Source organism: Artemia sp. Qi Xiang Cuo, chromosome 16 (assembly GCF_049724085.1).
Source record: "Artemia sp. Qi Xiang Cuo chromosome 16, ASM4972408v1, whole genome shotgun sequence".
In the NCBI taxonomy this organism is placed as follows: domain Eukaryota; kingdom Metazoa; phylum Arthropoda; class Branchiopoda; order Anostraca; family Artemiidae; genus Artemia; species Artemia sp. Qi Xiang Cuo.
Genome location: NC_142809.1, coordinates 6,680,879 through 6,706,133, shown reverse-complemented (window position 1 = coordinate 6,706,133; position 25,255 = coordinate 6,680,879). Strand labels below are relative to the sequence as shown.

The following is a 25,255-nucleotide window of genomic DNA, read 5'->3' as shown; positions in this document are numbered from 1 at the left end:
TCTCACAATTTTTATTAACTATTAATTCCATCGATAATTGCTTCTCATTATTTTAGCTGCAATTTTTAAACACGATAAAAAAAATTAATTAAATAGTTAATTTTTTCATGACAGGAGAATAGACCAACTTACCTCCCCCCTCCCTCCCTCCAAAAAAAGGAATGAAAACATAAAGGATAAAGGAAAAAATACCCTTCTTTTAAAGGTATCAGCTACCCTGCAAAATAGATGATCCATCCTACTATAAAATCTGTGTCTACAATCGTGAGAAGAAATCAACGTACGGTCTTTTAAGTCCATTTGGCCTGCCATTTATTATGGGAATTAAGAAATCAGAAGCCACAGTAAATCGTCTGTATGAAGGAGTAGTCAAGAAAATGCAAAGATATTTCAAAAATTTAGACCCTAAAGATAAACTTTGGGAGGATATGGTGTCGCTTGAGAGTAACTACAAAAGTAAGTTGTTTTCTCTATCCTGTTTTCTGTTTTCTTTATGATTTTCATTAATTTTTACGACAAAATTCGTGGCGCGTGGTCATAAGCCATTATTTGACCATTCAGCTATTCCCCTCCCTCTAGCATGGTATTTTTGAACTTCCTTTCAAAGGAATCAACAGACGAGTTTTCAGAATAGCCTCTCTAGGGAGACCTCTCTAGGGTCTCTCTAGGGTGAGATAGCCTCTCTAGGGAGACCTATCTAAGGTCTCTCTAGGGAGAGATAGCCTCTCTAGGGAGACCTCTCTAGGGATAGATAGCCTCTCTAGGGAGACCTCTCTAGGATCTCTCTAGGGAGAGATAGCCTCTCTAGGGAGACCTCTCTAGGTCTCTGTAGGGAGAGATAGCCCCTCTAGGGAGACCTCTCTAAGGTCTCTCTAGGGAGAGATAGCCTCTCTAGGGTGACCTCTCTAGGGTCCCTCTAGGGAGAGATAGCCTCTCTAGGGAGACCTTTCTAGGGTCTCTCTAGGGAGAGATAGCCTCTCTAGGGAGACCTCTCTAGGGAGAGATAGCCTCTCTAGGGAGACCTATCTAGGATCTCTCTAGGGAGAGATAACCTCTCTAGGGAGACCTCTCTAGGGTCTCTCTAGGGAGAGATAGCCTCTCTAGGGAGAACTCCCGAATGAAGGTAGAGCGTCTTAAAAAAATCTGTTCTTTAAGTATTCATTGCGGGGTGTCTCTTCTTTTAGATAATCTGACCGTACCGTATGTCTGTGGGTTAGCTGTATTGGCTTTGCAAACGGTGGTATAGCTATATGTAATTCACTGGAAAGAGGGCGGTGGATGTACTTATAGAAAATAGCCATTCATGTAGTATCAAACTTCTCACTTCGAGGTTATGAGTATACCGAATCGATACTAAAACTTGCCCTTGAGACCTTATTTTTGATTCCCTGGAGTGGTGCTAGTATGACCCAGTTGCTTATTGAAGTTTTCTTTTGACATCAGAAAGTTTCCGTTTGGGGAAAGAAATCACATCTACGCACTTTTATACTCACAAGCTTCGTTTTGAGTTGTTGAGGAATTTTCGCTGACAACCTTTGGCCTTATTTTGGATCTCTGGAGTGACGTCAGTTTGATTCTGCTTCTGACTCAATTGATCTAACGTAAGGAAGGTTTCTTATCACATACATTTTTTTTTTTTTTTTTTTTTTTACAAACGAAAGTTTTAACGCTTGCGCACTGATTTACTCTTAAGTTTCGTTTTGAATTGATGAGAAATTTTCGGTGATAACTTTTTTTTTACTTTTTGCTCTGTTTTGAATCTTCTAGATTAGTGCGAGTAGACAGAGGATGTAAACTGTTGTGTCAAAAGGTTAAAAGACGCTGGTGCAGGGTTTTAAGCTATGTTCTATTAGGGATCAAAAGTCGCTTCGGTAGTAGGTAATTTTACCGTCCCACGATAAAACAATGCCTTCATTTGGGCGAACATTCGACTTGTTTCTATTTTGGATTAGTGTCGAAAAATTTATTTCTCTGGCTGGCAAAATAAGGCTAAGAATGAAAAAAGTTGGCTGTTTGTCTACAAGCGAAAATGCTATTTTTGCTATTTTAATTCAGAAGGCAGGGTATCTCGAACTATGATCTAACTCTCATTTGCTCAAGATTTATGTTCTCTGTGAAACATACGATTTAACGATAAGCCTTTGGCCAAAGTTGACAAAGACCCTCAATGCCATCTTGCGTTTGGTAACACTTGTTTGTTTTTTTTTCATTGTAATAAAAAGAAATCCCGCTTTCTAGGGCTATAATAAGAGAAAGTTTGAGATGGCTTGGGCACGTTCTGCGGATGAAGGATGACAGATTGCCAAAGATTGTCCCTTTTTGCCAACAATCTAACGGTAAACAGGGAGCAGGTCGTCTGCGGTTGGGGTGGGAGAATGCCGTAAAGAAATATTTATGGGAAATAGGAACTTCTTGGGAGGGTATAAAGACGGAAGGCTTTGAATAGATTGGTATGGAGGAGGAGCCTGCGTAGCTGTGTTGGCCTTAGGCGGCTTGTTGCTGTGGTGAGGGTTTTAGTAGTTGTATTTAATTTAATTTGTGTAGTAAAATGAGTGTAGTTTTAAGTTTCTGATCCCAGTTCCTGACAGAAAAACGATTACAAAGCTTGAAAAAATACCAAGTGTCGCCGAACACTAGACGGTGTTGATGGGTTTTTTTTTCGATATAGCACCTTTTTCCACTCTTATAAGTTACCCATACTCTTTGCCTTCGGCTGCAATTTGCTCTAAAAGGACAAAATACTTGAATTGATTAGTTTCAGACATATCCATTCACAACACCCCAAAATATGATATTACTTAAACAATTTCTTAAACAATGATCTAGATTTTGATAAGAAATAGGAAAGTTTTCCCATTTTCGCATATTCCTGGCGTGTTTTTAATGTACTTAATTTTCAAGATGTATAGAAGTTTCGGTTCTAACCTTTTCAAAATCTGATTGTCTTTCCCTCACTCGTAGCAATATGTTAGAATTGGAGCCGTTGAAATAAGATTTGTTTTGCTGTATCTAGAACTAGTTTGGTTAAAAATAGCCCAAAAACCATACTGTGAATGAGCCTATAACAAAATTTGACCAATAGTCTGCGTGGCATAGATATCGCTCTCCTAATTTGATGCCTTTGGCGGGAGTTCAATGCGTGGTTGGGGGAAAATCTTCCGATGCTTCCCGTGTTTTCCCCCCATATTTCTCCAGGTACCCATTTACAGCTGGGTCGATTATGGCTCGAGGATTCTGGGTCGAGCTTACAGGGTCACACCGTTGACCCCCGTTCCAAACCAAATAGCCAGTTACGCCAGGACTCGAACCCCTGACCTCGAGAGTGGAGTGGAGTCCGGAGTGGATGATTAAGTATGCCATTCCTAATTTCTCAAGTTGAAAAATTATTTTACTTTCAAGGATAAAATTTTTGATTGACCTTTCAGAGTCAAGAGTTAAGGTTTAATTTATTGAAACTTGAAAAGATAGAAGCTTGGGACTGCTGTTTTTCTATCTTTAAGAGGAATGTGTGTAGCTGTTTGTACAAAGAAGGTTTATTACTCTGAACTTTAGATAAAGCCGAAACAATTTTGATAATTATAGAAAGATCAAAATTTGAAGTATCTTTGCAGCTGAGAAAAGGAAAAAACTTGTTATTATTTAGAGATATAAATAAGATATAGTATAATATTAGACCAATCGGTTGAATGCCAACAGAAAATTTTAAGGGGTGGAGGGGGGGGGGGTCGTTCCAGGAGCTTTGTTTTTACCTATATTTAAAAGAGAATTCTTCTGATTTTGTAATTTTCGAACTTTATTTAATGTCTTCTTGTTTCGCCTGGTGCCATGTGGTAATGTGATGCGGCAAAACATACAAAGACTTTGTACCAGTTGAGAATGGCTGGCAACACATTAAAGTTGATTCAAGCTTTGAAAACAAGTTCTTTTATTATTTTGAATTTCCGCCTCTGAAATATAAATATCACGAGGGGGGTATCAGGATTTGAGAAGTGCCTAGGTGGGGCATTGCCAAAGATTGGTTGGGGAGGGGGGGTGGTTGAATTTTTTGTAGGGGGGTGCAGCAATTTTTGGAGGTGGGGAAGTCCTTCCAGGAGCCTTGTCACTGTATTTAAAAGGGGATTTTTCTCATTTTGTAATTTTTGAACTTTATTTAATGTCTTCTTGTATTGCTAGGTTCTATTTGGTAATGTGATGTGATAGAACATAGAAATACATTGTATTAGTAGAGAATGGTATGGAACACATTAATGTTGATTCAAGCTTTGCAAACCTCGTTCCTTCTATTTTAATTTTCCGCCTCTAAAATCCATGTGTGGCGTTAAGACCAATATCGATAAAATGTTGCTTTTTTTACTGGTATAACTCGGGAGCAGCTGTCAGGAAATAAAAGATAGTTTTTCAATTTCACTAAATTTTTACTAACTTTATTTTAGCCTTTTACTAAAAATTTACAATTGACATTGTGTTTTATTCTTTTTTTTCATATTTCCCGGGTAAATCCGGTGCACGTTCTGCAATTGGTAGGCCATTATTCACGACATAATTTTGACGCTCGTTAATTTTAAAAGAAAATCCAATTTAGGAGAAAGGTTTCTCGAAATGATTTTCTAAAGAACACAGACACACACACACACACACAAAAAAAGGTAAAACAACTTCCGTTCCTTACCCACCAAAAGATATTGAAGTTACTTGATTCTTCGCCTGACGTCCAAACTAGTATCTAAGTGGTCGTTTCCAATGTGTAAAAACGTAAATCATAGCCTACATTATTTCAGGAAAGGAGGCTATTTTCAGAAAATTTAGTTAATTAACGATACAGAAAATATAAACGAGTCTATGAAAAGTAATAACTTTAACCTGGTAGGAATCAAAATGGCTATTCTGTCGGCTCGTATACAGCAATTTTCAGCATGTCTGAGAACCCCAAGTGTAAAAAAAAATGCTATGCTGCACCCTAACATCTCATCTATATTCTCTAATATCTCAACTACACCTTAATATATCATATTTTCAGAAAAGGAGGAATTGATTGATGAGGCAGAAAATATTAATGAGCCCATGGAAACTGAAGATAATCCTCAACCTGGGAGCAGTCAGAATGGCGAAGTTGAAGAAGCGATCAAGTATCCATTTTGTATCAACCTTATAAACTCAATTGCTAGCGCTGTTATTGGTCCTCTACCGGATAATGATAAACTTATTGACTTCAATAGCGGTATGCTTTTATTTAGTTTGACTTCTCTTTGAAACTTGGCTGTAACTTCACTTTATAGCAAATATAACTAATTCATTTTATAGCCATTCCTTGTAGATTCTGTTATGAGCGTTGTTATTCGTCCCCTACCAGATAGTGATAAAGTTACTTCAGTAACGGTATGCTTTTACTAAGTTCGATTTTTCCTTAAAACTTTGCTGTAAATTGAATTTCTGGTGTATAATTACTGGTAACCTGACCAGTAAGGTTAGGTTACTTTACCCCCACCCCCTAACGTACAAATATATAGCCCAGAATATATTATTATATGAACTAAAGTATTATATTTTCATAATATTTTGGTATATTTCATTAGGCAAAACCTAGCTTCACTTCTCGAGTGTGTACTGGCTAATACAGAGTAGCCTACCACGTTTCTTATTACCCTAAAGTATGTTTTCTTTCACGTAACTTTTTGCAATTTCAAATTTCCAGCAGAGGCGAAGTTCAAACCGTTAAAGTTGGATAATCTGCAATCAGAAACATAATTCAAAAAGTTTTTGTGACTTTCGTGAATTCAAAAACATAGAATTGACTCAACCATACCACCTAAAATGAGATTTGTTGATTGGTGATCTCCCTTTTATTGCAAAAAAATATATTGCATACTTACATTTTATGTAACTATGGGTATTTCAAACTTCTTATGCTGTGAATATGTCTCTACTAACATAAGCAGTAGACAAAATACCATAGGGAAATTCATTTTCTAAAAGATTCTGGTTGCATCAGTTTTAAACAATTGTTAGCGCTGTTTTTGACAGGCGAAGCTTAGTAAAAATTTAACAAATTAGTCTAGGTTATTCATTTCCATGATTTAATATGACAGAACTGGCGAACTTCACGATTATGAAACAAGCGAAAAAAACACAGACAATTGTAGTTTTCAGAAATGAAGAGATCTAAGATAAGTCCAGGGGGAAGGTGTCCTATCTTGAGGTCAATGGTACTTTAAGTTTGTGAGTTTCACTCAATAAAACTGAGTATGTTTGACCCTAGACTCGTGAAAATACTTGCTTTAGAATCGAATTTTTTTTTCTCTCACATGGTCATTCTATTATCTGCACTTGCAAGCTCTTAAAACGCAGGATGAAAACGCTACTTATTTCTAGCCACATAGACTTGTTAGAAGTCAACTCTAAATCTAAACGCTGTTCGATGCCCAAGACCAAACTTTTTTTTTCATGTCGATTGGGAAAATCATTATGTACACGCTGAAGTAAAGTCTTAGTTATTTTTTTCTCCAGAAATAAGGAATAATATGGTTGTCTTATGAAAATACGTCACAGATGTAAGCCAATGAAATCAAAGTGCACTTATTTACCCTAGAATTATAAGAAAGTAATCTCTCTTTTCTATTTATTGCTTGTAAATGAAACAATTAACATTATAAATAAGTAATTTTAACCAATAACGAACAAATAAACGTTCAAATGGGGTTGTGCCCATTTATTAAATTGACATTGAAAATAGACACAAAAGTGTGGATATCTCGGATCACATATACAGCAATCGTCATCAGCACAAATACTAAACTCACAAACTTAAAGTACCATAGACCTCAAAATAGGACACCTTCCCCTTGGACTTATCTTAGATCTCTTCATTTCTGAAAATGTCAGTGTTTTGTCAGTGTCAGTGTTTTTTTCGCTTGTTTCATAATCGTGAAGTTCGCCAGTTCTGTCATATTAAATATTAAAATTAAAACTAACATACTTTACAGAACAAAATCATAACTTCCGGTCCACAAATAGTTTACGGTTCATTGACAAGATTTGTCTGAGAGAGTTCATTAACAGAGTTCATCCAAAGTCTTGAATTATAAATTTTCTTCTTTAACATTGCCTATATTTAAGTTGAATTTCTAATGAAAGTAGCAAAATCTTCCTCGTCTTCAATTGCATAGAAATGATCCAGTTCGTCCGTAAGTGGCGCCGGATTCAACAAGCAGATTTCATGTCCAACAGATCCACAACCGAGCAGATATACACTATTCGCCAGGTCATCGAGAAAGCCCGGGAGTTCCAGCGTACAACATATATTGCCTTTGTTGACTTTAAAGCAGCTTTCGACTCCATCGACCGTGAGTCGCTTTGACAGATACTAAAACGAATGGGTCTCCCTGATAAATACCACCGCCTGTTCAAGGGGCTCTACACTGGTACAAAAAGCTCTGCCAAGGCTAATCGTCGCCGAAGCCCACTATTCGAAATAGATACTGGTGTAAGGCAAGGTAGTGTTGCTGCTCCTGAACTTTTCAACGCGGTGATTGAATATGTCATGGATCGAATAACGAGTCAGCTCCAATTCGGAATGAAATATGGCGATAGAGTCCTAGCTGATTGTGAATTCGCAGATGATTTTGCCCTGGTATGCACTTCTGCAGCTGAACTCGAGGCAACCCTCAATGCACTGTCGGAAGAAGTTTCGAAAGTGGGACTACATATTAGCTGGCAGAAAACAAAATAATGATCATCGACCCGGCAGGTAATTCCGCCAACTCGCCACCATTCAACGTATTAGGGCACACTATTGAAGTTGTCAAGTCATTTACTTACCTTGGATCTGCCTTCTCGGGTAACGGCTCAATTGAAATTGAAGTCCAGTTGCGCATTGCTAAAGCCGCGTCTATTATGGCTCGATTGTGCCGTTCCATATGGTCAAAGCCCAACATCAGCCGAAAAACAAAAATGCAGATCTACAACCCGACCGTAACGCAAGTCCTTCTCTATGGTGCTGAAACTTGGCCGGCAGCCGCTTCTGTTCGTAATGCCATAGATGTGGCCCAAACAAACTTCCTAAGACGAATCGATGGGATCAAGTGGTACGACTTCGTCTAAAACACGCGACTGCTGGCACTAACGGATCAGACCCCAACTCTCGTCAGCTGGCCGTAAGAACACTACGGTGGTCCGGCCACTTAATTTGCATGCCAGCAGAAGCACTTGCCATCACGCTTTTCAATTTTGATTCCCCTGGACACGGCTGGAAGCTCCCCCGTGGAAGACCCCGGTTCAGAGGGAGAGACAGCCTTACCCAGTACCTCTCCATGATCAATACTGATCTCCAAGAAGCAGTCACGCTTGCGCAGGACCGTTCGAAATAGAGGCGAAGTCACATCTCTCTCTACGCTGGACCACCAGCAGGAGCTCTAAGTCCAGTCAAGTTAAAAATTTAACCAATAAAAACGTCAAAATATGCATAATCAAAAGCAAATCTGCAGAATCAAGAATCTACGTTCAAACTTCAACCAAAATGATCAATAAACAGATTTTGATATATCTTGTAATAAACTCGAGTAAGCCAAGCCCTGTAAGGCTAAAAAAATTAAAAGAAATATTAAAGATAGAACTAATGGATTTTGGCCCTTTAAATACTTCCTTTAGGCTTATCCTAACGAAAAAGAGAGTCGCTTCTAGAGTAAAAGTAAATAAAAATAGGTAAAAGTAAGTGAGTAAAAGTATGGAAAAAGTAAATAAGAAGTAAGTAAAAGAAAGTAAGAAATAAGTCAATGTAATTAAGTAAAAGTAAACAAGTAAGCAAAAAGTAAACAAGTTTGCAAGTTCTTGACTTGCAAAGATCAACGGGTTTCCAACACCTCACGTTGTGAGGCAGCCTAACAGTGTCGTGAGGAGGCCGTGGGGGAGTTTAAAAAAATGTAAGATCAACGTTGAAAATAAAATTTTTGAATTTGAAGGAAAGTCTTATGAAGGATTATGGTTTTTAGTGCATAAATTTACTGAAAACTGTCTAAGTTCTATATTATTGGTACAAACAATTTTGATATCTTATTTTTACCAGATTCATTCTACATATCCTGTGACTGGACACCATCCATACGTAATATTTGCTACGATGCTGAGGAGGCTGAAAAAACTGTTGATGTTCCCAACTCTACAAAGGGCGCAATCAAAAGATCCTCAATGTACCTTAAAGAATGCTTGGAACTATATACAACTGTTGAAAAACTAGGAGCAGATGATGCATGGTAAGTGTTTTCTAATGGTACCAGTCTTGCCACACATTGTAATAATATACCCTTTTCAGCACCTTTGTATGAGCCATGCCCCGTTTAATTTGTTGCTCTTTTTGTGAAAACTGGGAGCAGATGAGGCAGGGTAAGCGTTTTTTAATGGTAACAGTGTTGCCACACATTGTAATAATATACCTTTTTCAGTACGTTTGTGTGAGCCATGCCCCGTTTAATTTGTGGCTCGTTTTCTGGAAACTAGGAGCAGATGATGCATGGTAAGTGTTTTCTAATGGTAACAGTATTGCCAGCATTGTAATAGTATTCCCTTTTCAGCACCTTTGTATGAGCCATGCCCCGTTTAATTTGTGGCTCTTTTTGTGAAAACTGGGAGCAGATGATGCATGTAAAGCGTTTTCTAATGGTAACAGTGTTGCCACCATTGTAATAGTATTCCTTTTTGTATGATCTGCTTTTAATTTTAGGGTTATTTTTGTGATTTTTTAAACAAAATGTGGTACTTTTTTTATGTTTGGTACTCCTTGCTGGGTTTGCTGAAAATCAAGTTTTGTCCGGAAAAGGGACAAACATCGATTTTGAACTTAAATTAGCCGTATGTATTTTACTGGTGAATCATCATAATGAGCTGGATGAGTCATTGCATGGTAAACAAGGTTGATAGACTATTTCAAATTTTCGTTGAATTTAAAAGACCGTGTTTTTTGTTTCTCGAAAATGTTTATTCTTGATCTACAGTTTATTGTTTGGTTATTACTTAGTCCACTATTTTGTCGTTTCATATCCTGGTTCATGTTTTGGTATTAAACATAAAGCAAAAAATGCACATATACATAAACAGAATATTAATAAACGAATTTGCAATGTAGTATTAATATTAAAACTGCTTGAGTTTTTGCATGTCTACTTTTACTTTATGCTGTGCTAGGACGTTGCAAAAACGTTGCTGGGGAAGCCTTTTACTAATTTTTAATTAATTAATATTTTAATTAGTTAATTAATTTTTAGTTAATAATTAACTAATTTTTTTTTTATCAATTCTTCTGGAAAATTTTTACTTACTGTAAAAGCCAGGTTTTCTGGCGTCTTCAAATTTTTTTTAAATTAAAATACCCTTAACTTGCCTATAGATTGCTCAAATATCAACAAAGCTTATATCAGGTAAATTCCCTTTTTTCCTCTCAAATGACACGACTTTTTGAATTCATGTTCTTCCTGTTAGATACATTGGCAAATTTCTGAGAAGCAATTGTCAATTTCTCTAAATTATTGCTGTTCAATAAGATGATTATACCTACTAAATATGTTTCTACTAAATTGGTTTCGAATTCTTAGATGCACTGTAAAACGCTGTATCGAGCCACTTTTGTCCAATGTATTTTTGTTAAATAAAAAAATTGGTGATAAAAATGTGATTGTTGCTCAGTAGCAGCTCTGGCTTCTTTTGTGCCGGGGGCAAAATCTTAATTTGCCCCCGTTTCTTCCAAAATTTTCAGGCAAAAAAAAATATCAATAGGATTTTGCCAACTGTGCCCTCTCCTTTATTTTAATTGAATTAAAATATCTAAAATTACAAATGATTTTAACCGTACGATTATTTATTTGAAATTTTGCGCCCCTAACATTTCGCGCCCGGGGCAAGTGCCCCTATTTTACTTAGGCATTTCGATTGCTTGCATACAAATTGCTCAAATACAATCCAATTGATGTCAAGTTAATTCCTGTTTTTCTCTCTTTCAAATTAAACAACTTCCTAAATTCTATTTCTTCCTGTTAAACTGGTATTGTCAACTTGCAGAGAAGGGCAAGGAAACCCTTCAGCAGGCCGCTTTTGGCCGTCAATTTTTGCTATATAAAATAGTTTATACTGTTAAATAAATTCGTGGTGAAACCCAACGTGTAATTGGGAGATAAGAGGCTTTTATTTGGTTATCTAAGGTTTCAAGTGTAAAACCCTAGTTTTGGGACGTCTTAAATAGCTTTTTCAGCTTATAACGTTCAGAACTTCTATAAACTGCTCAAATATTAGCAAATCTATCAGTTAAATTACCTTTTTGTATCAGTTAGATTACCATTTCGTATCATTTTATTTACCATTTTATATCAGTTAAATTACCATTTTACCGTATCAGTTAAATTACCATTTTGTTTACTCTTCTTCAAATGAGACAGCTTCTAAAATTCTTCTTCTTTGTTACAAAGCGAGATTGAAAATTTTCAAAGAAGCGTTTGACAACACACTAATGAACCGATTTTGCCGGCGCCAATTTCCACTAAACAAGTTTAATATTTTAAGTAAGATGGGTTAGAGGCAATAGCCAAAATATTTTGGTGATAGGAGCATTTTACTTACTTTTTAAAATGTTTCACGTATTGTAGAGCCAACTTTAGAGACGTCTCAATAGCTTAATCACATTAACATACATGTAACTCATCAATCAGGGGTGCATATTAGGGTGTTGGAACATTCCCCACAGCCTTGTAGGAAAGTTTGCCACCAAAAAATTTTTCCCAAGAAAAGTGAAGAGCGACATTACTTCAAAGATAAAGAAATAAAGTACATTTTAAATCTTTTCTTTTTTTACTTTAATTAATCCAAAATTATCAAAACTTTTCGGTATCAATTTTCGGAATATCAGCATATTATATATTAAACTGTCTATCCACATTCATTAGTTTCTTTCAGTAATTTTGGTTATGATGGTGAATGTTTTCTTATTTTTGTGATATGAAAAGTAAGGATTGTTTTCAGTAAAGAAAAAATTATATTCTGGTCTTTGGATGGAACGGCAGGCGTAGGCCCTATTCTTTTTAGTTTTTGCTTGGTTTGTGTTTGACTGGAGTATTTATTGTAACTTCTGTTTGTTTTGGGTTTGTTCTATTTATTGATGGTGAATTTATGATAGTTTTACACTTGAAAAATTATTTGACATAATTTTTACTCATCTTTGGTGTAATATAGCTCTTTATTTTTCCTTAGAAAACTTCTTTTTATGGAAGATTAAAAAAAAGTTAATTCCATCGAAGGTCCTCAACTCAATCCAGACTGAGTAAGTAAGTAAGGAATTAGATTAACGACGCTTCTTGACTAGTAAGGTCCATGCGTCAGCCCTGCAGTGTGTTGCTATAGCATGGTTTAATCTCTGGGTTCCGTATTAAACCCACTGGCCACAGCAGGACCCAGTGCAGAATGTTGTTTCTCTATGAAAGATTTTGAACATATTGTTAAACATACCTTAGTGCATCTTTTATATGCTGTACTGGAAATTCAGTCCTCAATATCAATACTATTTTGACCAGTGAGAAGTAAAGCAACTTCTTCTGTCAAAAATTCTTCAAGTTGTAGAAAAGGTAAGACTTTATGGCCCTGTAAAAGATAGCACTAGTAGTAAAAGCTATTATTTATGGCCCTGCCATTGTCTGGGTTCATCTTCCTGTTAAGGGGCAGTCATAATATGTCTGTCTTTATTTTCATCTGTGAAAGACGTAATATTGGTATTATGCGTGAACTTATGTATCTTTTTCCGTGTGAAATTCTGAGAATGTTCTGAGAATGTATTTTTCTATGGTTCAACCATATCTCATTTACAGTTGTATGGTCTGGTCGAAAACATTCGTAACTCACCTCCATCCGCTCTGTGTAACGCAGAATATGGCAATTAGAGTTTTGTATGGTAATCAAATTGACCTATCTCTATCGGTGAGGCATCTTCGCCGCAAGCATAAAATTCTACCGTTTGCAGGAATATGCGTATTCTATATTGTTTTGTTTTTGTTTAGATATTTAGCTTCGGGGTTACCATCATGTTTTTCAGGAATGTTTAGTCTTGCGTCTACTATTCACGATCATTTGACACGATCTTCTCAGTTGATGTGTAGACCAGCTATGGTCACGTCTAGGTCTAGGTTTTCAATTCGCCATGTTGTTCCGTTAGTTTGGGAGAGTTTGCCAGAGGATTTGAGGAATGTTGGGGGTTTTCAGGAATTTCGTAAGTTGCTAAAGAACCATTGTTTTGATGTGTATATTTTGAATGGATTATTCTATGCCAGTTAAGTTTTTGAGGAGGTTTTATCTGCAGCTGAATATGATTATAATTATTATAATTTTGTTGGGTGTTGTTTGAAGGTTCGTTGGTTTTCGGGTCGAGTAAGTTGAGCTCTAATTATGTTTTTTTATTTTTTTATTTATTAGGAGGGTTTTCTCCCGCACAAGCATACTTCAGGGAATCGATGATGTATATTTTATTTTTTATAAATAAACCCAGTGTTACTTAATTACGTCCTTCTTTGAGCTCATGTATTACATCAACCTTATTGACAAGAGTCACTTCTGAAAATGTCAGCTCTATGTTCTTGACGTCGTTATCCTTAATAAATTATACGGATTTGAAGAAAGTTGGGTTGTATTTTTCATGCAACCAAATAAAATGGCATGAATCCCGTAAAAATGGTGTTAGATCGCAACACAAAGTTCACCATTAGAACACCGAAAACCTTTTACATTCTTGTACACTTGACCAAAAACAAACCTTATACACTTGGCCAAAAACTTTCACTCTCTTGGCTTGAATAGCAAGGAAAATTCATTGGCTTGAAAAACAAAGAAATTTCTTTTTTTTTTCCATGGAAAGCAACTCTCCGTTTTTTCTCTGCTGTGCGCGGGGCACTGGAACACCATAGAAAGCAGTTTAAGGCTCGTTTTAAAGGAAATTGCTATAATTAGTGCCTCTTGTAATTAACAGAATACAATATGTAAATTTTTTTTTATGAAAAACTGTATTTTCGTATAAAAGATGATGAATGACGCCATAATCATAGGTTATAACCCTAAATGACGTAAAAAGCAAAAACTATTTTATGAGGTTAGTTATAATGATGTCGGTACCTTGAGTATATAATGACGTCGTTGCATTAGGCTATAAATAAGGTTAGGTGGGGTCGGACTGTACTTTCGGGAAGACTTACCTTGTAAATTACTAAGTCAGCCCAGTGAATCATGCCATGAAGTAATTTGGGTCGAATGCAAACCAAAGCGCCTATCAAAGCGATATTCGTGCTTGGTTGTAGCTGCAGTTTACTACCCCGAAAGTGCAAAGAACAGAAAAGAACTGATCCAGTATATCCAAAACTGCACTGATGACCTACGCCGCAAACACGCAGCGCCTGCTTTTGTAATCGCTGGTGATTTCAATCAGACTAATAAGGCATGGGTCTCCAGCATGCTTGACCTTAAGCAAGTTGTCTCAATCCCTACTCACGTCAGTGGTAGTATATTAGATCTTATTTTCACGAACATTCCCGATTATTACGAAGTACCCTTCTCTCTCGGTCCGTTGCATAACTCTGACCATAACACACTTCTTTGGAAGGCCAAAGTTGGCCTTCCAGCACCACGTAAAGTAAAAATTACCACTCGACCTATGACTAAAGAGGCAATTTGTTCCTTTGGACAGTGGATTGGGACGTTTGACTTTGATGAAATTTGCTCTATGACAGATATCGACCAGAAAGTTGATACTTTCAACTCTTTGCTGTCATGTAAATATCACGAACATTTCCCTGAGAAAAAAATAACTGTTAGTGATACTGACAAACCTTGGGTAACACCCGATCTAAAGAAGCTTATCTTAACTCGCTGCCAGTTACATCGCAGTGGGGATATTGTTCAAGCAAACAAACTTCGTAACCGCATTGTTAAACTGTTACGAGCAGCGCAGAAAAGGTACGTTCATGACAAAGTCTCGCCTCTCCTTCAAGGTGAGCCCCGTAGGTGGCACTCTGAAGTCAAGCGTCTTACCGGTAAACGTACCACCAGTGAAATTAAGATACAGAAAGACGACAAAACGCTGATAAAATCAGCCGAAGTGAACGCCTTTTTCACTTCAATCTGTACTACTCACCCGTCCTTCACCGAAGCCGAAATCGAAGCCCTCATTGCTGACGTCTCTGAAGATACAATCGTTGAAGTATCCGAGTTCGCGGTGTATAAAGAACTTCAAAAGTTAAAAAGCAACTGTGCTTCTTACCCAGGAGAATTGCCAGTTAAACTTTTAAGAGAATATTCTATGTTTTTAGCAAAACCACTCTCATCAGTGATCAATCAGTCGTTCAAGGAGCACAAATTCCCGAGTGCTTGGAAAAAAGCCTACGTCCGCGTCTTACCTAAAGTCAAAGACCCGAAGTCCTGCAATCAGCTTCGTCCGATTTCTATTACGCCTAATATGGCTAAAGTGACTGAATCTTTTATTTATAGAGAGCTCCTAGCCCAAGTTCAGCCAGCCCTAGATCCGTTTCAGTACGGCTGCTTGAAAGGGAGTAGTACGACGCATTATCTAGTACGTCTCTACCACCTGATTACCGAGTGGTTGGACAAAGGCAGTAGCCTCGTTGACCTGCTTTTAGTCGACTATCGTAAGGCTTTTGACTTGATCCGCCACTATACAGCAGCAAATAACCTCAAAAAGATGGGCGCTAGGAAGCATATTTTGCTCTTAGTTGTTGACTTCCTGCGTAACCGCTGTCAGTGTGTCTATGCACTCTTCCCTAGTGACTTAAACTCTGAGTGGGCTGAACTAACGTGTGGCGCACCACAAGGCACTAAGCTGGCAGCTCTTTTGTTTTTAGCGGTAATTAACTACATTATCCTCGAGTTTGAAGACAGATTCAAATACGTGGACGATCTCTCCCTACTTCTGAAATATCTTGCTGAAAAGTCAGACGTGTATCCCCAGTTCAGCAGTGAGATCAGGAACTCCTTTCTCGAGGCGTGTAGCATTAATGACCTCCAGCTTAATATGAATAAAACAAAAGTCATGAGGTTTAATCCGCTTAAGCGTGACCTCTCATGCCCGGTTCCTTGGTACCCTACGACCTCAACCTCAGTGATTCTCGGGGTTACTTTCAGTGACGACTGTTCATTTAGCGCGCACATCGCCGGTCTGGTGAAAAAAGGTAGTTACGCATTACAGTCGCTAATTAACTTGCGCCGACTGGGTTTCTCACAAAGTCAGCTGAAGACGGTTTACGTCACGTATGTGCGCCCAATCATTGAATATGCGTGTCCTGTTTGGGGCCCTCAGGCTCATAATATTGAATACCTAAGTGAAGATCTGGAAGCCATTCAAAAACGGGCAGTGAAAGTGATACTAGGCCCGAAATACAACTCTTATGAGGCTGCCCTTAGTACCTTACGACTGCCAACGTTGCGTGATAGGCGCTTACAGTTAATGTGCAATTTTGGGCAGTCCCTTCTTTCGTCCCAGAAACACCGTTCGTTGCTTCCCCCACCTGCACCTATCACCGCCAACACCCGCCATAAAAATCAACTAGTGCCGCCAAAGTGTCGAACAACCCGTCACAGCAATTCTTTCGTGCCTTTTTTTGTCAGTTATTTAAACCGCCAGTGACCAGTTTTATGCAATGTACTAAACAGCGCCATTTAGTCGGGGCTTCGGCCACGGCTACGATAGTTGTTTATAAATAAATGAGTCTATGAGTCTATGAGTCTATTATGACACATAACTAAAAGATTAGCCTGAGACCCCTAAGTATGGAATAGGATTTAAACAAAATGTACACCAATAGAATTTTCTTGGCCATAACTCACATACAAGCTTAATTTCATTATCAATACCAAAGCCAAACAGTTTTCCGAAAGGCTTAAAAAAATTGCTGGCGTTAGGGAATTTTTTTTCTTCAAAATCTGAGTTTTGGAATTTTTCAACATAAAAATTTCCTTCTTCAGTAAACTAGAACAAACCCAGTGATGGCCTGGTTAACTCCCTTTTTACTGATCTTTTGAAACACCATTAAAATCTTGTCCTTTTCCACCAATGAATTTTACGCACAGACTTCCTCGTTGTTTGCACCTGGGTATTATTCGAGTTGTATGTACACGTTTCTATAATGTTGTCCTTATCAACCACATCATCAAAAACAGAATAATCGACCTGAACCCATCAAAAACAGAACAAACATCTTGGTTGGTTCATTAAACAAAACAGGATGTTGAGATGAATTGAACAGAACAATCAACCTGAACCCATCAAAAACATCAAAACAGAACAAACATCTTGGTTGGTTCATTAAACAAAACAGGATGTTGAGATGAATTGAACAGAACAATCAACCTGAACCCATCAAAAAAATCAAAACAAAACAAACATCTTGGTTGATTCATTAAACAAAACATGATGCTGGGATTTATTGAACAGAACAATCAACCTGAACCCATAAAAAACATCAAAAACAGAATAAACATCATTGTTGGTTAATTAAACAATAAATGATGCTTGGAGGTATTGAACACAACAATCAACATGAACGCATCAAAAACATCAAAAACAGAATAAACTTCTTGGTTGGTTCAGTAAACAAAACAGAATGTTGAGATGAATTGAACAGAACAAACAACCTGAACCCATCAAAAATCTAAAACAGAACAAACATCTTGGTTGGTTCATTAAACAAAACAGGATGTTGAGATGAATTGAACAGAACAATCAACCTGAACTCATCAAAAACATCAAAACAGAACAAACATCTTGGTTGGTTCATTAAACAAAACAGGATGTTGAGATGAATTGAACAGAACAATCAACCTGAACCCATCAAAAACATTAAAAACAGAACAAACATCTTGGTTGGTTCATTAAACAAAACAGGATGTTGAGATGAATTGAACACAACAATCAACCTTAACCCATCAAAAACATCAAAAATAGAACAAACATCTTGGTTGATTCATTAAACAAAACAGGATGTTGAGATGAATTGAACAGAACAATCAACCTGAACCCATCAAAAACATCAAAACAGAACAAACATCTTGGTTGGTTCATTAAACAAAACAGGATGTTGAGATGAATTGAACAGAACAATCAACCTGAACCCATCAAAAACATCAAAAACAGAAGAAACATCTTGGTTGGTTCTGTAAACAAAACAGAATGTTGAGATGAATTGTGAGAGGAATCTTCGTTTTTTCTTTCATGAACATTAATACCTGACTCACAAGATTTTTCAATATCTCCTCTTATTTCGTTAATATTATCAACTAACAGCTCTTTCGTGGCAAAATCAAGCTTTTTCCACATGCGTTGGTGAAATATCGTTTTATTTCTAATCATTTTTCTTTCATTTTCTGGCAATGCATTATATTCTCTTATAATTTCATGCCAATTGTTTCCGAGGATTTTGCAACAAATATTATATATAAAATCTCTGAGTAAAGAAGACTTTTTAGTTTGCCTTTTAAGTTGAAATTTCAGTTTAGGCAAGTTTTATGACGAATAGTAAAGTATTTCATAACTGTTAGAGGAATACTAAACTGTTCTGTTGTATTCAAGACACTTTTCTTTTTGTAAAATAGAATTCCTCTAGAAGAAGGGCCTAAACCCCAACCCCTAATTGTAAATTGACAGTTTTAATATTTCATATGGCATAAATTAAAACTGCTAAAACTATCATGGGAACACCCTGCTTATTCGTAGCATTTAGGACACTTCTTATTGTAAAATGGCAAGATATATGTTTTCAAAGATAATACATACAGCAAAAAGCCCATGGCTTTTTCTTAGTTGGACTAGTAAAAGACAAACTACAGGGAATCAGGCAGCAATATCACCCAAATATGGCACCATGCTTCAGAGAAGCAACTTTGCAAAAGGTTCTTGTGTAATACCAAGACACCATTTAAAGTGTGTCATCATCTTGCTTTCGAGAACGCAGTTTTTTTTGTAAAAAATTGTTTTATTTTAAATAAAATTTTTGTTGATTACAAAAGGCACTAAATGTAGCAATTTCCTGTAAAATGAGCCATTAAACAGCTTTCTTTGATTTTCCAGTACCCCGCTACCAGTGGAGTAAAAACAGAAACGAAAAAAGATGCTTTTGATGTAGAATATTGTGGCTGCAGCCACTTCCTTTGATGGATTTCTTTATTGTTCAAGCCAAGGGACTGTAAATTTCCTTTATATTGGTTTCGGCCAAGGCGGATCCAATGGTGTACTTTTGTTTCGATCTGACACCATTTTTAGGACGGTTGGGACTATTTTTGTTACTATGGGACGTGTTCGTCTTTTACTAGGTCGCAGCTACCGCTGCAACCATGACAGAAGTCCTTTACGAGAAGGGCTTCAACCCCCTCTCCCCCTAGCTCCAGCCTTGATGCTTTTTCTGCCTGTGCTTCATTATTATTTACAATTTTATATTCTTATAGGTACTGCCCGAGATGTAAGAAACATCAGCAGGCCACAAAGAAGTTTGATATTTGGTCATTGCCTGATGTTCTTGTCATTCAATTGAAGCGATTCTCTTATAATCGATGGTCACGTGACAAGCTGGATATTTTTGTTGAATTTCCCCTCAAAGACCTAGAAATGAATCCGTATGTTATTCAAAAGGGGTATAGGCAGTCAATTTATGATCTGGTTTGCGTTTCAAATCATTATGGCGGTCTCGGATCCGGTCATTGTAAGTAGTTTTAATTTTATTAGTGCTAATTATGGTTAATTATTATTAGTGCTAATTACTGCTAATTTGTAAGTAGTGCTAGTTTTTAAGTATTTTTATTAGTGCTAAGTATGTGCTTTTCAGTAGTTTTGTGCTAGTTTTGAAATTTTGTATTTTACAGTATTGTGTCGGATTAACGACGCTTCTTGGCTACTAAGGTCCTTGCGTCGGCCCTGCAGTGTGTTGCTACAGCCTGGTTGTCCCGTATTACCAAGCTGAGGTCAAAACCACTGCGCTACCACATGACAGTTTGGAATTTTGTAATGAAATAAAGCATTTTTATTTAAACACAAATATATACATACAAGCTTAATAGATGGCGCGCATTCCTTGTGGTATACTTTGGTGCTGTAAATACGGCTTAACACTGCACACAAACGGAGTCCAAATCATATCCTTTGAATCCAAGGGGTCCTCTGAGTCCAAATTATATATAAAATTTTTCTTTTTTTTGAAAAAAAAATGTGTTTGATTAGGCGTACCGCATTCCACGAAGAAAAGATTAGCTTTATTGTAAAAAAGAATTGAAGTGCCTATAAGTAACCTTAATCCCGTGATTAGTAATCACATGGCGTTGGGGTATTTGGAATGGCAATATTTTGGTGGGTCTCGGGTAGGACGTGTACTCTTCGGCTTACTATACTTAAGAGTCTTAGTTTTGAAAAGAAAATTTTTCGTGTAACTGGTGTCTTATTCATTATGCCTTTAAAGAGCAAAAAAGATATATGATAGTATTATAATGACGTCATGCAATGTATAAATATTCAGACAATATTCTTCATTAGTGTAAAATATGCCTAGACGACTACCCGAAAAAAAAAAACAAGTTAGTGGCCTTTTTAGCATCCATCGTGTGAATGCACGTAAAATTCTGAATAAAAAAAAACTTAAATAACATGAGGGGGCACCAGGATTCATGAAATGCCTAGGTGGGGCATGGCCTTGGTGCATAGCTTGGTGCATTACTTCATTAAAAAAGTATTGTCCAGTAAACACTCGTTTACCATATCAGTTTGATTGAATGTTAAGAAAGTAGTGTCCAATAATGGGTTCGACCAAGGTTGTCTCCTTGGTTGTATCAAGGCTGGTTGAATCAGGGTTGGCTGAGTCAAGGTTGTAAAACAAATTTATCCTTTCGACCAAGGTTGTTGGGGGCAATGATCCCTAGCATTCTGAGCGTCAGGCTGTCAGTCCACCCCTTCGGTAATATTGTTCTTACATTTTAACAAGATTAGCATAGGTCATTCTTACATTTTGACCGCACTTATTTCTGAACATGCTTAACCACTTATTTTTTGGATTTTTTTCTATTGCAAATACAAATACAGAACCAGCTGCCTGGTCGTCATATTTGAAAAAGCTCATACAACTCATATAACAATCAGTGATGAAAGGAATTTTCGGCCAGAAAATTCGCAGAGCCTCTTTTGCTTTGTTACAGAAGAGTAGAATTATTTACCCCCTCCCTTCCTTCTCGATTGAACATTGAAATCCCCCCTAGATTTTGAGAAGCACATTTTGCACAAAAACAACATGAATTTTTTTAACCCTTCCATGGATTTATTTTAATTAAAAAGGGAAATCTCGTGAAATCATGGAATTTGCTTAGGAATCACGAGTTTTATTTTTTTCCTACGGGATAAAATTGCTGCCAGTCCGAAACAGTGAATCTTGTGTGGTCCAAAATGGGTTCCATGGCTCTCAGATGGATTTGCCAGCACACTGAAGAAGCAAGGGGAATTCAAAAGAGTCAGCATGTGATTTCTTTCTACCATGCCCAAAAACAAAAACAATAGATTTGTCCCTGCTCTTGCTGAGGTAAACTTGAAATCTTCTCTGCAGAAGAGCTATACTGCTTCATTGTTGTCCTCTGTTTTGTTTTCGTTTTTTTTGCACAAGAGACACGGAGAAAATAGGAGACAGCTTAAGAGATTAAGAAAAAGGTTTCAGCATATTTTTGTTGTATACCCATGTGCCTCACAAATTCGTCAAACTTTAGTTGTATAAAGGTTCCTTCATTTAATCTAGGCTTCAGTATACTTTAATTTGTGAGATCTACGAAATTTTTGTATATATGTTGCCAAAGGTTCATTTGGTAAAGGTCTAAAATAGTTTCTCTTCAGGAGGAGGCATGCTAGAACAGAAAGAGAGACTTTAAGATTGCTAATTTTATGTTCGTTTCTGCAGCTGCCCTTCTAATGGTCTCATATAGCCCTATGCTATATAGAAACTAACGTAAAAATTGACAAGAGCTGATTCAAAAGCAGATAAAATGCGAAAAACAAGAAAATATTATTTATTTATACTTGCTGTATATTATAAAGCAAGAGTTCCATCATATTTGGTTAGGTTTGTATATATCCTTTGGCTATGTGAAACCATGAAAGGGGGCGAAGGATAAATTGTCAAAAACATGAATAGAACTATAAAAATGAACATAAAATTTGCCTTTTCGTTCTAATCTACCTTTAATCTACGTTCTATTTGTATTAAATCTACGTTCTACGAACGTATTTAATCTACGTTCTACGTTCTACCTTTAATCTACATTCTACCTTTAATCTACGTTCTAATTTGCCTTTTCATAAATTGTCAAAAACATGAACAGAACTATAAAAATGAACATAAAATGTGCAGTCTTAAAATGTCTACCTTTTCGTTCTATCATATCTTCTTCTAAAGAGCCCTATACCATTCTTTACCATTACCATTACATTATCTTTACCATTACCATACCATTCTTTACCATTCTTTCTGCGGGAATGCGGGAATTCTTTACCTACCTATACCATTCTTTTTTTTTTAAATGTGACGACCTTATACGAACTTTTTCAAATATGTCGACCAGGCAGCTGTTATACATATAACTAGAAACAACTCATATAACCCATTCTCTGGTGACTTCACTCAAGTCGCCACTGTATGTGTTCCATAAGCTGCTATTTGGATAATCCCTTGCGTGTTTTCAGATAACCACGGTAAAAAGAAGTCACTAGCAGATTGAAAGAAGCCCAAGTGCGCATATCTGGGTAACATTCTCCTATTCTACAGTATGACCAGCATCATAATTTAGGTTTTACTTTTTACGTCATTTACGGTTATAAGCTACGGTTATGCCGTCATTCATCATCTTGTATACGAAAATGCAATTTTTCGCAATTTTTTTTTTTTATTGGAAAATGCACTAGATATAGCAACTTCCTTTAAATGAGCCATTAAGTAGCTCTCTATGATGTTCCAGTTCCCCACTAACAGTGGAGGAAAAACGAAAACTAAAAAAGCTTTCGATGCAGAACATTGTGGCTGCGGCCACTTTTCTTGTTTTTCAAGCCAATGGATTTTCCTTATTGTTCAAGCCAATTTACTGAAAGTTTTCTTTGTAGAGCTATCGGCCAAGGCGGTTTCAATGACATACTTTGTGTTTCGATCTAACGTCATTTTTAAGGGTTTCGGGCTATGTTTTTTTTTGTTGCTATGGGACGTATTCGTCTTTTCTAGGTTGTAGCTACTGCTGCAACTATGATTACTGCTTAGCCTAAACAATACTCTCTTGTGTCGGCAATATACGCCAATCAAAGGTGTTGCAAAGGTGTTACTAAACGCTAGGCTACCTAGTGAATGGTGATTTAAAATGATGGATAGTTCATTAAACGTTAACGCTAGCTTTTTTTTTAAACTCCGCGCTTATATTCGCAGCATAAGCCGGTGTTACAACATAGGATTTTTGGAGAAAACTGAGCATATACAATATATGAGAATTTTTCATTCTTCGTTCGAAAAAATCAAAGTTTTTCTTGATATCCCTAAAAATCTTTATTTTACCTTAGATTCCCCTGAATCCCTATATACAAAAGTGTCCCTAAAAAGTGGTTTTTCCTCAAAATAGGGAGAAATCCTTAGAAATAGAAGCCTAGGTTGAAGGACAAATTACGTGAGAGATAACTTTTAAAAGATCTTGGCAAATATTTTGACTGACTCAAAGATAGATCATGTATATCAGAGATAAAATAGTTGGCCTACAAATATGCGTCACAAAAGCTGAACTAATAAAATTTGTGGAGATTGTTTTACTGTGCCATTTGGGAAACGGATCAGGGGGTCCCAATCAAGAAGCAACCTCCATATTGCATATATTCGAGAAGTATACCGTCAGTGTTAAAGATGGGAGGGAGTATAAATACGCCGAATTTTAAATTTATATGGACGTGGAAATAAGTATAAATAAGAAGAAGAAGAAAGAATAATTAAGAGGGGTAAAATATACCGATCTGAAATTTGCCGAAATAAACTTCTGAGTCACAAAAAAGAAAACAGAATTTAAATGGGAAAAGAAGTATGACTGAATTAAAACTTTAAATCCCTAACAGTTGAAGGAGTTTTTGGATTAAATTTATCCAAAATCAATAAACAAAAACTTTATGGATACCACAGCCCCCCCCTCCAATCTGGGGCCAAGGGTTTTAAGTTATGCCCCTGAGGTATAAAAGGTTTTATGGAAGGGAGGGTAGTATAAACTTTAGAGGGGGCACATTCGATTGAAAATCGGAATTTCTAGTTCCCTTTTTGAGAGTCAAAATTAATATGGTGGCAACTAGTTTGTTGCTTCGAGTTTGAAATGAAGTCTTGATATGCTCCCTCATTAAGACCCTCATAAAAATGAATAAAAAAATCCTTTTATTAAAAGTTGTTCTTTCAACCCTTCTCTTATCTTTTTTTTTACTTTGATATTTCTTTTTACTTATACTGCCCGTTTCTTACATTGCTACTCCTATACTAGCAATACCTAGTACTACCTTGAATTTACCACCACCTCCACAAAAGCAGTGTTACGGTACGTGTTCTAGTTAGCACAAAGGTACCTGTTCATGAACAATCAGGTAATTTAAGAAACGGGCAGTATAAGTAAAAAGAAATATCAAAGTAAAAAAAAAGATAATAGAAGGGTTGAAAGAACAACTTTTAATAAAAGGATTTTTTATTCATTTTTATGAGGGTCTTAATGAGGGAGCATATCAAGACTTCATTTCAAACTCGAGGCTGCCCCCCACCCCCACCCCCCAATCTGGTTTAAAGATTCTATTTCTCTTTTTACAGACACGGCTTATGCAAAGAATAAAGACGACAGACGTTGGTATTCGTATGACGATAGCAGTGTTTCTCCCGTTTCTTCTGAAGATCAAGTTATAGTAAGCGAATCTCAGTATTGATTTGTCTTTTTTTATGTAACAGATCTTTGATTTTTATTGCCTTACTGAAATGTTCAAATTTTCTAGCTTGTACCTGTATTTTTATTTATATATTTTGTTTTTATTTATTTATGTATTCTTTGTAAGGGTATTAGCTCCATTAACACTTTTTATGAAAATAATTTTCAATAGGCAAATGTGGCTGTATCCTCAAATTTAATTCCTTGAAGCCCTCGCTCCTTGGATAACTTCACAAGTAATTCTTTTGTTATCACATCTGCTTTTTTCCAGAGCAAAATTGTAGGAAGTTTG

At 36.6% G+C, this 25,255-nt stretch overlaps 1 protein-coding gene across 1 annotated transcript in view; it reads left to right on the top strand.

Annotated features, from left to right (window-relative positions):
- Nucleotides 1-25,255, top strand: part of LOC148942512 (ubiquitin carboxyl-terminal hydrolase 4-like) — a 124,728-nt gene that overhangs the window by 86,753 nt on the left and 12,720 nt on the right. The window contains exons 12-16 of the mRNA XM_089102139.1: nucleotides 206-456; nucleotides 5,018-5,218; nucleotides 9,059-9,245; nucleotides 19,465-19,718; nucleotides 24,852-24,943. Coding sequence (XP_088958265.1) covers nucleotides 206-456; nucleotides 5,018-5,218; nucleotides 9,059-9,245; nucleotides 19,465-19,718; nucleotides 24,852-24,943 — 985 coding nt within the window. The remainder of the gene's footprint in view (nucleotides 1-205; nucleotides 457-5,017; nucleotides 5,219-9,058; nucleotides 9,246-19,464; nucleotides 19,719-24,851; nucleotides 24,944-25,255) is intronic.